The sequence below is a fragment of the Mandrillus leucophaeus genome, unplaced genomic scaffold (genome assembly GCF_000951045.1).
Source record: "Mandrillus leucophaeus isolate KB7577 unplaced genomic scaffold, Mleu.le_1.0 Scaffold153, whole genome shotgun sequence".
NCBI classification, from domain to species: Eukaryota; Metazoa; Chordata; class Mammalia; order Primates; family Cercopithecidae; genus Mandrillus; species Mandrillus leucophaeus.
This window is the reverse complement of record NW_012101510.1, coordinates 1027422-1041631: the sequence shown is the minus strand read 5'-3', so window position 1 is coordinate 1041631 and position 14210 is coordinate 1027422. Positions and strand designations below refer to the sequence as shown.

The 14210-nt window shown below is 43.2% G+C and overlaps 1 protein-coding gene across 1 annotated transcript in view; it reads left to right on the top strand.

The window, feature by feature from the left end:
* Window positions 1–396: 396 nt before the first annotated feature.
* The window catches only part of TNFRSF13B (tumor necrosis factor receptor superfamily, member 13B), a 37795-nt gene continuing 23981 nt past the window's right edge, over window positions 397–14210 (top strand). The window contains exon 1 of the mRNA XM_011975295.1: window positions 397–457. Coding sequence (XP_011830685.1) covers window positions 397–457 — 61 coding nt within the window. The remainder of the gene's footprint in view (window positions 458–14210) is intronic.

Genomic DNA, 14210 nt, shown 5'->3' with positions numbered 1-14210 from the left:
GCTGACCAGGCAATGAATAGAATAAGTATAACCAGGAACAGGGAAAAGCCTGAGCGTTGCTGGGAGGCTGGAGAGCTGGCCTGGCTTGGGGTGTGTGCCGGGGGACAGGCGATCAGGACCAAGGGATGGCCAGGGCCAGATCTAGAAAAGCCTGGGCCATCCCATAGTCAATACCTCATCGCAAGGCCCGGCAGGCCTTCCACTGCTCTGTGTGTACCCCATGGGACGCCAGGAGCCTGGGCTGCGGCCACCCACCTGGGCTCCTTAGACCCAGTGCACAGGCATGGGGGCGGGAGTGGGTGTGGCTGATTTACATCCAACAGGTTGAGGGGAAAACCCAGGAAGTGCAGCCCAGGCACTAATCAAATCTAAGACTAATAATAAGCATCCTGAGTAATGAGTGGCCTGGGCCGGAGCAGGCGAGGTGGCCGGAGCCGTGTGGACCAGGAGGAGCGGTGTGAGTAGCCGGGCAGGAGGGCAGGAGGGCAGGAGGGCAGGTGTGAGGTGTGAGGAGGGTTGGGCCTCAGTGCCGTGGGGTTGGCAGGGTCCGGTGGGTGTAAGGCCCACAGCAGATCCACACACTGGGGCAGTCCCAGCCTCCCAAGCCCCGGCACATGGAGAGCCCTGGATCTGGATGCCTCTGGGGTATGGGGCTTGCCTTCCTGGAGAGAAGCCACCGAGGCTGCAGGGTTGGCCACACCAGCAGGAATTCCCTTTGTCACCACGGCCCCCGCACACCCCCCATTTTCCCCTTTACATGCCCGCTGGACCATTTTAATGCTAATCTCAAACACCAGATTGTTTGATTTGTAGAGACCACAGGATCTATTCCTTAAGAACACAAACTCTAAAAGCAAAACAAAAAACGAAGCATCATACCATCACCCCAGCTGAAACAACAATTCCTGAACATCATCACATAGCCCGCCAGGGTTCAAACTGCCCCGACTATCTCATCTATGTCTTTCTCAGTTGATTTGTTCAAATCAGCCTGGCCCACATTAGACTTTTGGCTATGTTTTAATCTATAACAGTTTCCACCCATTTTTTTCCTCGGTTATTTATTTGTTGACAAAATTGGACTATTTATCCTATAGTTTTTTTGTTTTGTTTTTTTGAGACAGAGTCTCGCTCTGTCACCCAGGCTGGAGTCAATGGCCTGATCTTGGCTTGCTGCAACCTCTGCCTCCAGGGTTCAAGCTATTCTCCTGCCTCAGCCTCCCAAGTAACTGAGATTATAGGTGCTCACCACCACGCCCGGTTAATTTTTTGTATTTTTAGTAGAGATAGGCTTTCGCTGTGTTGGCCAGTCTGGTCTCAAACTCCTGACCTCAGGTAATCTACCTGCCTCAGCCTCCCAAAGTGCTGGGATTACAGGCGTGAGCCACGGTGCCCGGCCCTTACAGCATTTTTATCAGAGTGAGTTTCTAAGGTTTTATGAAAGGGCCCCAGGTCCGTCACTGTGCAGACAGAACCCATGGCCAGATGGACCGGGGCACAGCCTAGATTCACAGCCTCTCCCTGCTGCTCTGTCCTACACCCCAGGCAGGGAGCAAATCTGTTCTCCCATCCTCTTTTGTGTCCAGCCACCATGTCCCCGGAATCTACCAAGTCAGGGGCTCAAATACATAAAGTTTCTGAGAGACTTGGACAAGGCAGTGACCAGAGGCTGCCTTGACACAGTATGCAATTGCCCAGGCCTCTGGCACCACGAGTCAGGACGCAGCTAGAACTGTGACCTGGCAGTGGCAGAAGCTGTCTGGTGCTGCCGAATCAGCCCTGAGCCACTCTGGGACCTTGGCTGAGCCGCTTCCCCTCAGTGTAAAATGAAGAAGACTGTCTTTCCTACCAGACATCCCTCAAAAACACAACAGTGCTTTGATGAAACTACCAGACCCCCACTTGGGGAGTCACAAGGAAAGGCTCTGAGAAGACCTGCAGTTAAAAGAAATGCCTTGACTTTCTTTAACCCAGTGTTTTTCAAACTAATTTGATCACAGAGATCTTTCTTGGTATAGCACCTGTTAACCAGCCAAGCACGTGAGGAGGGATAAGCAGAGGGCTCTGAGAATCACCCTCCTTGGCTGCTGTCTGGTCTCGGGATGCAGGAGAGAGTTTCCATCTTGCATCCAAATTTGTGGCGGCCCAGAGTGTGAGCCCAGCCCACAGAGCTAGTGTCAGATAGGAGTTCCCTTTCTTCCCTTTCCGTCAATGGAGCTTCTCTCTCAAGCTTCTATTCTGCCTGGCTGGTGTCAGTCATGGGGTTTTCCCACCCTCCTTTGGCACTTGATGATGGTTCTGGGATTTTATGTAGGTCCACATGGTGGTAGAGGAGGGGGCAGGGACAGGCCCACTGGTCAGCTTGGCATCTGCCATCTGGTCAGTCAGGCTCCATCTCTCCTTCAGGTCCAGTGGCTTTGGTGGCTTCCAGGCAATGAATGGGTCTTGGAACCTCTCCAAGGCTGCCCTTGTCACATAGAACCTCCTGCCCACCTTCCACTCAACCAACCCTTCACGGTGATATGCGGTGGGTGGCAGCTTTCTCCCTCTTCGCTCCTCCACCCAAATATGGGGAGAATCAGGGGTCTGTCTTTAATTTTGTTTGATCCTTTGATTTTAGATTTGCTTTTGAATAGATAGTATAGTCAGATGGTTTGAAACGCAGAAAGTATTGAAAGATATATAATAGAAAGTCTTTATTTCTCCTTGTCCTCCATCTGCCAAGTTCCCACCTCCCCTAGAATAAGTAGCTTTATTTACATATAACTTACATGCCGTGAAATTCACCTGTGTAAAGTGTACAAGTCTGTGTTTTTAGTATATTTACAGAGTTGTGCAACCATCCCCGTAAGCTAATTTTAGAACATTTCGATGACCCCAAAAAGGAACTTTGTCAGTCTTCATTCCTCCCTAGCCCCAGGCTAATCTACTCTCTGTCTCTATAGATTTGCCTATTTTGGACATTTTCCATAAATGGAATCATATGTGGTGTATTGTGACTAGCTGTTTCCACTTGGCATAATGTTTTCAAGGGCCATCCAAGTTGTAGCAGGTATCAGTACTTCCTTCAGTTTTGTGGCTAAATCACATTCCATTTTATGGATATATCATGTGGCTTATCCAGTCATCAGTGGATGGACATTTGGGATGTTTCTACTTTTTGTCACTGTGATTATTAACAATACTTCTATGAACTTTTGAGTTTAAGTTTTAAGTGAACATGTCTTCTTTTCTCTTAAGTAGACAGATACCTACAAGTGGAATTGCTGGGTCATATGATACATTCTATGTTTAACATTTAAAGGAACTGCCAAATGCTTTCCAAAGTGGCTGCACTATTTTATAATTCACTTCAGGCACGAGGGTTCTGATTTCTCCACGTCTTCACTGACACTTGTCATTGACCGTCTTTCTCATTCTAGCCATCCCAGGGGGTGTGAGGTGGTATCTCACTGTGGTTTGGATTTGCATTTCCCTAGTGACAAATGATGTTGAGCATCTTTTGCATGTGCTTTTTGGCCATTTATATGTTTTTTGGGGGAAAATGTCTATGGAAATAGTCCATATAAAAATTGGGTTATTTGTCTTTTCATTATTCTGTTATAAGCATTCTTTATATATTTTGGATATAAGCTCCTTATCAGGTATAAGATTTGTAACTATTTTCTCCAAGTTTGTGGATTGTCTTTTTACTTTCTTCATGATTTTCTTTGGAGCACAAAAGTTTTCATTTTGATTAAGTTCAATTTTGATCAATCTTCTCTTCTATCACATGCAAATTTGGTGTCATTGCCTAGCCCCAAATCATGAAGATTTAATTCTATGTTTTCTTCTATGAGTTCTGTGGTTTTAGCTCTTACATGTAAGTCTATGATCTACTTGGATTTAATGTTTGTGTGTGGTGTGAGATAACAGTCCAAATTCATTCTTTTGTACGTGAATACCCAGTTGACCCAGCAATATTTTTGAAAACACTATTCTTTCTCCCATTGAATTGTCTGGGTATCCTTGTTGAAAATCCATTGATCATAACTGTTAGGCTTTATTTTTGAACTCTCAATTTCATTCTATTGATTTATACCTGTCTTGATGCCAGTACCACCCTATCTTTTTTTTTTTTTGAGACGGAGTCTTGCTGTGTGGCCCAGGCTGGAGTGCAGTGGCGCGATCTCGGCTCACTGCAAGCTCCACCTCCCGGGTTCATGCCATTCTCCCGCCTCAGCCTCCGAGTAGCTGGGACTACAGGCGCCCGCCACCACGCCCGGCTAGTTTTTTGTATTTTTGGTAGAGACGGGATTTCACCATGTTAGCCAGGATGGTCTCGATCTCCTGACCTCGTGATCCACCAGCCTTGGCCTCCCAAAGTGCTGGGATTACAGGCTTGAGCCACCGCGCCCGGCCCACCCTATCTTAATTAGCATTGTATTGCAATAAGTTTTGAAGTAGGGAACCATGAGTCTTCCAACTATGCTTTGTTTTCTTTCAATCCATGAGCATGGGATGGCTTTCCATTTATTTAAATCTTTACTTTCCTTCAGCAATGTTTTTTAGTTTTCATGTATGTCTCGCATTTCTTTTATTATTTTTTTTCTTAAATATTTTATTTAAAATAATGTTTTTGGTTTCTTATTTATTTTTTTTTAAATTTATTTTTTTTGAGACGGAGTCTCGCTCTGTCGCCCAGGCTGGAGTGCAGTGGCGCGATCTCGGCTCACTGCAAGCTCCACCTCCCGGGTTCATGCCATTCTCCCGCCTCAGCCTCCGAGTAGCTGGGACTACAGGCGCCTGCCACCTCGCCCGGCTAGTTTTTTGTATTTTTTAGTAGAGACGGGGTTTCACCGTGTTAACCAGGATGGTCTCGATCTGCTGACCTTGTGATCCGCCCGTCTCGGCCTCCCAAAGTGCTGGGATTATAGGCTTGAGCCACCGCGCCCGGCCTTTAAATTTATTTTTTTTGAGACAGAGTTGCCCAGGCTGGAGTGCAGAGGCACCATCTCTGCTCACTGCAAGCTCTGCCTCCCAGGTTTGCGCCATTCTCCTGCCTCAGCCTCTCGAATAGCTGGGACCACAGCACCCGCCACCACACCTGGCTAATTTTTTTTTTTTTTTTGTATTTTTAGTAGAGACGGGTTTCGCTGTGTTAGCCAGGATGGTCTCGATCTCCTGACCTCGTGATCCGCCAGCTTCAGCCTCCCAAAGTGCTGGGATTACAGGTGTGAGCCACTGTGCCCGGCCTGGTTTCTTATTTGTAACAGAATTTTTTTATGCATACATGACCATTTGCAAATATGATTAGAACTTTCCCCTTTTTTCAAAAATAACCTCCAAAACAAAAACAGGGCCTATGAGCCATGCCATTATATACCTTGTTTTGTTTTTGTTTTTTTTAGTTAATATGTCTTGCTGTTCTTTCCATAGCAACATACAGAGAGCTTCCTCATTACTTTCGTTGATAGCTATATAACAATCTAGTGTATAAATGTACTGTAATTTACTCAGTCAATTCCCTGCTGATGGATATTGGGTTACTTTTAATCTTCTGCTATTACAAATGTTGCTGCAATTGGCCAGATGTAGTGGCTCACACCTGTAATTCCAGCACTTTGAAAGTCTGAGGCAGGCAGATCACCTGAGGTCAGGAGTTCCAGACTGGCCTGGCCAACATGGTGAAACCCTATCTCTACTAAAAATACAAAAATTAGCCAGGCATGCTGGTAGGTGCCTGTAATCCCAGCTACTCGGGAGGCTGAGGTAGGAGAATTGCTTGAACCCAGGAGGCAGAAGTTTCAGTGAGCTGAGATCACACTACTGCACTCCAGCCTAGGAGACGGAATGAGACTCCATCTCAAAAGAAAAAAAAAAAAAAAAAAGAAAGAAAGAAAGAGGAAAAAAAACACACAAAAAGCAAATGTTGTGCTCACCTTGGCAGCACATATACTAAAAAAAAATGTTACTGCAGTAAATTTATAATTTCACACTTCAGGATAAATTTCAAAGTTTAATCACTGGGTCAGTGGGTAAATCCATCAGTAATTTTGACAAATGTTGTCAAATTACCCTCCATGGGGATTATTTCTATTTACTCTCCTTCCGTAATGAATAAGAATGCCACTCTCCCCACAGGCTCTGCCAATAGAAGGTTCTATTAAGCTTTTGGAGTTTTACCAATCTCAGGGTGAAGATGGTATCAGTGTAGTTTGAATTTGCCTGTCTCTTTTGAATGAGACATCCTTATGTTGTATTTCCCTGTCTGTGAACTGTCTATTCATGTCCTTTGCCCGTTTTTCTCATGGGTAGCTGATCTTTATTTTTCTGTTTATTCTTTAGATCTTTAGATCTGAGTTGCAAAGGTTTTGTGCCTGTTTTTCATATGTCTTTGGACTTGAGTGTTTGTTGTCATAAAGAAGTTTTGTTGTTGTTGTTTCTGTTTGTTTGTTTGCTTGCTTTGTTTTGTTTTTGAGATGGAGTTTCACTCTGTCGTTCAGGCTGGAGTGCAATGGTGCAATCTCAGCTCACTGCAACTTCCCCCTCCTGGGTTCAAGCAATTCTCCTGCCTCAGCCTCCTGAGTAGCTGGGATTACAGGTGCACACCACCATGCCCAGCTAATTTTTGTATTTCTAGTAAAGACAAGGTTTCACCATATTGGTTAAATTGACCTGGAACTCCTGACCTCAGGTGATCCACCCACCTCGGGCTGCAAAGTGCTGGGATTACAGGCATGAGCTGCTGTGTCCAGCCGAAAAAGTTTTTTTGTCTGCCTGTTGTTTTGTGGATTCTATGTTATGCATCTTTTCTTTTATGGATTTTGGATCATAGTTAGAAAGGCCTTTCACACTTTGATGATGGAAAACAGTTATGAAATGGTTTCTTCTCTATTAAATTTACATATTTTTATTCTTTTCACATTTAAATATTTTATTGGGTTGCTTTTTGATATGAGGGAAATTATTTCCCGTGCTCGTTTCTGGCCCAGTCACTTTGTGCCAAGAATCTTTTCTTCTGAGGGTTGAAAGCAACAGCTAGGACTTTCCCCTTTCCTCATCAAGGCACCTCTCCTTGCGTCCTCCCTGGATGGAGGAGATGCAGGCAGGGAGGGAGCTGCTGCTGAAACTCAATACGATCCCTGCCCAGCTGTCTATCAGGCACAGTGCAAGAATGCGGCTTGCTTTTCCTTCCACAGGTCTTTACTGAGGACAACTATATACAAGGAATCCAGCTACTGATTAGCATTTATCCAGCACCTGCTGTGTGCCTGCTGTCATGGAAGGCACTGGATTCAGAGACGAATGAGATAGTAGGGGGAGGCAGAATGGCTACACCCTGAAATGTCACATTACCAACAAGAAATGTCACCCAGCAGTGGGTGCTGGGAGTTCAGGTTCTGGGAGTAGTTCTCCTGGCCCAGAGTACTAATTTGATGCTACTGTCATTATTAATGATTATCATTGGCTGGGCACAGGGGATCACACCTGTTGTCTTAGCTACTTGGGAAACTGAGGGGAGGGAATCACTTGAACCCAGGAGTTCAAGGTTTCAGTGAGCTATGATTGCACCACTGTAATTTTGTAGAGACAGAGCAAGACCCTGTCTCTATAAAAGAAAATTTAATTATCACTAATATTAAAATTATTTTATATTATCATAAAATGATAACTATTAACCCATTATATTTCACACTATTTATATTTATACTAGCAGCCATATCTTGGGCCAGTTACATGCTTGTCATGTACACACCCTTGAGAAGATCTACAAAAGAAAGCCTAGAATCCCCATTTGACAGGTCAGGAAAACTGAGGTTGTGCACAGCCTGAGTCCTTCCCAAGATGACTCAGCCGTGCTTTCCCCACCGTGGGCACTTCACTCCGGCACACTCTGGGTCACCGAACCATGGCGAATCTGTTTTCAACATGAGCTGACAGGAGGTGAAAATTATGATGGGTGGAAGTGGCTGTCCCCATTTCACAAACAGAAAACTGAGAAGGTGACTTGACCAGTTCTCCCAGGACCTAACTAAGTTCTTCTTCCTTTAGAACCAGCATGGGAGCCTGGGCATGGTGGCTCATGCCTGTCATCCCAGCACTTTGGGAGGCCGAGGCAGGCAGATCACCTGAGGTCAGGGGTTCGAGATCAGTCTGACCAACGTGGCGAAACCCCATCTACTAAAAATACAAAAATTAGCTGGGTGTGGTGGCACACACCTGTAATCCCAGCTACTCGGGAGGCTGAGGCAGGAGAATCGCTTGAACTCAGGAGGCAGAGGTTGCAGTGAGCTGAGATCTCACCACTGCACTCCAGCCTGGGGAACAAGAGTGAAACTCCATCTCAAAAAAGAAAAAAACAAACAAACAAAAAGCTTGGGGATGGTGGACTCCCAACCCTGAACATCTCTGAAGGTTCATTCTGAGTGGAGATGGGAGCAGCCACGGTGGTCTATTTCAAAATACAACTCACAGAAACCAAAAGCCATCTTTTCCTCCTCCTCCTTCCTTCTCCTCCCCTTCTCTTCCCTGTCTTCTTTATCTCTCTTCTTTTTCCCTTCTTCTCCTCTTCTGCCTCCTCTTCCTCATTCTTCTTTTCCTGCTCCATTTCTTCTTCCTCCTCCTTCCTGGTTAGCAGAAGCCAGGTTGTAAGGTCACCATCCATTCCCATGCACGTCCCTCAGGTCTCAGGCTGCAGCCTCATCGGGGCACACACCCTGTCTCTGCATGCTGGAATCCTCTCCTGTCCCCACCCCACTGGTGAGCTCAACTCATAGCCCCCAGCCCTAGTTTGCAATCAGTGTTTGCTTGAAAGACTGCATGAGAAAGGCCGGGCGCTGTGGCTTACGCCTGTAATCCCAGCACTTTGGGAGGCCGAGGCAGGTGGATCACGAGGTCAGGAGATCGAGACCATCCTGGCCAACACGGTGAAACCCCGTCTCTACTAAAAATACAAAAAAATTAGCCAGGCGTGGTGGCGGGCGTCTGTAGTCCCAGCTACTCGGGAGGCTGAGAAAGGAGAATGGCATGAATCCGGGAGGCGGAACTTGCAGTGAGCAGAGATGGCGCCACTGCATGCCAGCCTGGGCGACAGAGCGAGACTCTGTCTCAAAAAAAAAAAAGCAAAAACAAAAACAAAAAAAAAACTAGTTAAGAAATTCCTCCTATCTGCCAAGCTTTTACTGTTCCTTCTCTTCTAGCCACATCTACAGGTTTTCTTGGTGAAATTGTAAAGGGCAAGAACGAGGAGCCGACCCCTCCCCTCAACCCTGCTCCTTCACTCCTGCACAGAACCCTCCCCACCAAGGACGAAAAGATGGAGTTGGCCCACGCAAACAGGAATTGGCCCCTAAAAGTTTTGTTTTCTTGATCCAGGTGTGGGCCTTGTCCAGCACAGTACTCCTTATCACAGGAAGCGGCACTATTAACAAGGGCAGCAGCTCAGGGGGTTGCCTTCACTGTTGTGCTCAATACTGTACTAGGCACCTGCCATGCATATGCTGCTCGCAGTGATTCTGTGAGTAGCAACAGCATCCTCATTTTACAAGGGAGGACGCTGGGTCTCCAAGAGGGGAAGGTGTGCCCGAGGTCACACAGCGAGGAGTACCAGCCCCATGACTCACAGCCCAGGGTTCCCAAGCAGGGCTGCCCCGTGACTTTCCCCAGGCTCATCCCCAAAGTGGCTCAGAACCTGGTCCACTCCCCCTGCTGGTCCTTGACTTGTCCATTTTAGATGCTCTGGATTGATTTCCCACTTTCTAAGGTGAGAACTTAACTTGGACGTCACTATCTGTGTGCACGCAGCCTCCCCTCCCCAGGCCCCCAGTGAAGTAGGGGTACGTGTTCAGTTGGAGGCAAGATAGACCTGCTGGCTGCCGGCTCTGCCCCAGAAAGTCAACTCCTCTGCATTTCTGTTCTCCCCGCTCTCCTTCCTCTTTCCTAGAAAGGCTGTTTTTGCCTTTGTTCGCTGACAATGGTCTAATGGCTCTCACAGTGAGTAAACTCTTTTACAGAAGGAATAATTCCAAGTCTCCACCTTATTCATTGACTCGGATGGTTCATTTATTTATGACAATGTAAATATTGCCCACAGCTGAGCTGCTATTCATGCCCTATGATTACCTTTCTTTTCTTTCTTTCTTTTTTTTGTAGGGGGAGACCGAGTCTCACTCTGTGGCCCAGGCTGGAGTGCAGTGGCATAATCTTAGCTCACTGCAACCTCTGTCTCCTGGTTTCAAGTGATTCTCCTGCCTCAGCTTGTCAAGTAGCTGAGATTACAGGCATGCACCACCACACCCAGCTAATTTTCGTATTTTCAGTGAAGACGGGGTTTCACCATATTGGCCAGGCTGGTCTCGAACTCCTGACCTCAAATGATCCACCTGCCTCAGTCTCCCAAAGTGATTGGATAACAGGCATGAGCCACCACACCTGGCTTACTTTTCTTTTCTTAGTGATGTCTTCTGTTTCCCTGGAGTTGGTAACTCCTCTGTTTTCTATGCATGTAATTCATCTCCAGCTCTGGGACAAATCCACCCTGTCAGTTGGTCAGACATCCTCACTTACCTATCACTTCTGTGTTTTCACTGGTGACGTTTACCCTTCTTCCATTTTAGCTGGAATAGAGTACCCTCTAGACCTCCAAGCAGCTGTCACTGGGGAAGTCCTTCACCATCATTCCGAGAATGCCCACCTCCCCCTCTCCGCTGAGAGGGGTCCTGTTCTTCACCACCCCTGATTTTTTTTTTTGTCTGCTCCCCAGATTCAGTGGAGCAAGTCCTCCAGTAGCTTCCAAGATCTTGCATGTCTGAGAAAGTCTTTATTCTACCTCGCGCTTGATAGATAACAATGTTCTAGACTGAAAATAATTTTCTATCATAAACTTTAAGGCATTGCTCCACTTTCTGCTTACTTTCTGCTTTCTACTTCCACTTTTTGCTGGTAAAATATATATAATGAAACTTTGACCATTTTAATCATGATGACGTATTCAATTAAGTGGCATTACGTACATGCACAAGCACCACTATCTATATCCAAAACCTTTTTACGGCCCCAGACAGAAATTCTGAACCCATTAATCAATTAGCCTGCCTGTGCTAACCTCTATTTTACTCTCTAACTCTATGAATTTGCCTCTTCTACTTCCCTCAGGTAAGGGGAATTGTACAATATTTTTCTCTATATGACTGTCTTATTTCACTTAGCATAATATCTTCAAAGTTTATCCATGTTGTAGCATGTATAAGTATTCCATTCATTTTAATATCATCATAGTATCCTGCTGTGTACCTGTAACATATTTTCTTCATCCATTCATATGCTGATAAATGATTGGACTGTTTCCACCTTTGGCTGTTGCAAATATGCTGTTCTGAATGTTGGGGTACAAGTACCTGTTTGCATCCCTGTTTCAGTTCTTTTGGATATTTACTTAGGAGTGGAATTACTGGGTCATGTGGTAGTTTTATGTTTGTCTTTTTAAGGAACTGCCAGACTTTTCCACAGCTGTTGCTCTGTTATACATTCCCATGAGCAGTGCCTTCACATCCACTTTCTTCACATCTCCAGCACTGCTTATTTTCCACTTTTAAATAATAGCCATCCTAATGAGTGTGAAATGATATCTTATTGTGGTTTTGATTTGCATTTCCCTAATGACTAATGATGTTGAGCATCTTTTCTTGTGCTTATTGACCACTTGAATGTTTTAGTTGGAGAAATGCTGATTCAAGCCTTTTGCTCAGTTTTGACTTGAGTTGTTTGGTTTTTTGTTGTTGAGTTTTAGGAGTTCTTTATATATTCTGGATATTACTCCCACATGAGATATATGATTTGAAGATATTTTCTCCCATCCTGTGAGTTGTCTTTTCACTCTCTCAGTAGTGTCCTTTGGTGCACAAAAGTTTTAAATTTTGATGAAGTCCAATTTATCTAGTTTTTTCCTTTCATTGCCTATGCCTTTGGTGCTGTATCCAAGATATCATTGTCAAATTTAGTGCATGGAGATTTCCCGCTATGTTTTCTTCCGAAAGTTTTATAGTTTTAGCCCTTAGTCCGTTTTGAGTTATTTTTTGTATGTGGTGTTAGGGAAGCATTCAACTTCATTCTCTTGTATGTGATTATCAAATTTTTCCAGTATCATTTGTGGAAGACTGTCCTTTTCCCCACTGAATAGAATTGTTAGGGTTTTCTACATATAACATTGGGTTATCTGTGATAAGAGATAATCTTATGCTCTCCTTTCCACTGTGGATACTTTTATTTCTTTTTCTTGTCTAAGTGCTCTGGCTAGTGCTCCTGGTGCTATGTTGAAGAGAAGTGGCAAATATGTGTATCCTGGCCTTGCTCTGATCTTAGGGGAAAGCTTTCTCTTTCACCATTGAGAATGTGGGATTTTCAAATATGGCCTTTATCATGATAGGAAAGTTACTTTGTATTCCTAGTTTCTTGAGTGTTTTTATCATTAAAAAAATTTGGATTTAGTCAAGCACTTTTTCTGCATCAATTGAGATGATCATTTAGTTTTACTATTCATTTCTTTAGTGTGGTGCATTTTACTAGTTGATAAAATATATGTTGAACTACCATTGCACTCCAAAAATAAATCCCACTTGGTTATGGTGAATAAACTTTTAATGTGCCATTGAGTTCAATTTGCATACATAAGGCATATTGGTGTGTAATTTTCTCTCCTTGTGACATCTTTATTGTGATTTTGTATTAGTGTAATCCTGACTTCGTGAATGAGTTAGGAAGTGTTCTTTCCTCTTTGATTTTTGGGAAGAGTTTCAGAAGAATTGGTGTTCATTCCTTTTTAAATGTTTTGGTAGAATTCAAAAGCAATCTTGTCCTGAGCTTGTCACTGATAGGTTTCTGATTACTGATTCAATCTTGTTATAAGTGTATCCAAATTTTCTATTTCTTCATTTGTCAGTTTTGGTAGATTGTGTGTTTCTAAGAATATGTCCATTTTTATCTGTGTTATCAAATTTGGTGTACCATTGTGCATAGCATTCTTTTATAATCCTTTTTATTTCTGTAAAATAAGTAATAAAGTTCCTAATGTCATTTCTGATTTTAATAATATGAGTCATCTCTCTTTTTCATAGTCAATCTACCTAAAGGTTTGTCAATTTTGTTGATCTTTGCAAAGAGCCAGCTTTTGTTTTGTTGATTTTCTCTACTGTTTTTTCATTCTCTGTTATTGATCTCTGCTCTAGTCTTCATTATTTCTTTCCTTATGCTGTTTTTAGATTTGGTTTGTTCTTCTATTTTTATTTCCTCAAGGTATATAATTAGGTTATGATTTAGTTATGATCAGGTTATGATTCTTCTTTTTCAGTGTATGTATTTGCATTATTTTCCCTCTTTGCATTGCTTTTGTTGTATTTCACAACTTTTGGTATGTTGTATTTTCATTTTTATTTGTCTCAAGATATTTTATAATTTCCCTTGTCATTTCTTCTTTGACCAATTTGTTGTTGAAGAGTGTGTTGTTTAATTTACACATATTTGTGAATTTTCCAGTTTCCCTTCTGCTATTGATCTGTAGTTTTATACCATTGTGATCAGAAAAGAAACTTTGAATAATTTTAGTTTTAAAAAATTAAAAGTTTTTAAATTTTAGCATTGTTTTGTGGCTGAACATAAGGACTATCCTGGAGAATGTTCCATGTGCACTTGAAAAGAATGTGTATTCTGCTGTTGTTGCATTGAGCATTGTCTATATGTCCATGATGTCTAATTGGTTTATAGTGTTCTTGATGTCCTCTATTTTCTTATTTAATCTGTCTAGTTGTTCTGTCTTATTACTGAAAGTGAGGTACTGAAATATCCCAATATTAGTGTAGGACTATCTATTTCTCCGTTCAAGTCTGTCAATTTTTGTTTCATATATTTTGGAATCCTGTCATTAGGTGTGTATATATTTATAATTGTTACATCTTTATGCTGTATCCCCTTTATTAATATATATTGTCCTTTGTCTTTTGTAAACTTTTTGTGATTTAAAGTCTGTTTTGTCCGACAGTAGTATAGCTGCCCCAGCTCTCTTCTGGTTACTATTTTCATAAAATACCTTTTCCCATTCTTTTACTTTCAACTTCTATTTTACCACTATTTTACTCATTGTCTATTAAATCATATAGGAAAAAAATTGGAGTTACAAACCATGCAAAATGTAAAGTAATTCTGGCTTTGTATTTTTTTTTTTTAATCTAAAATAA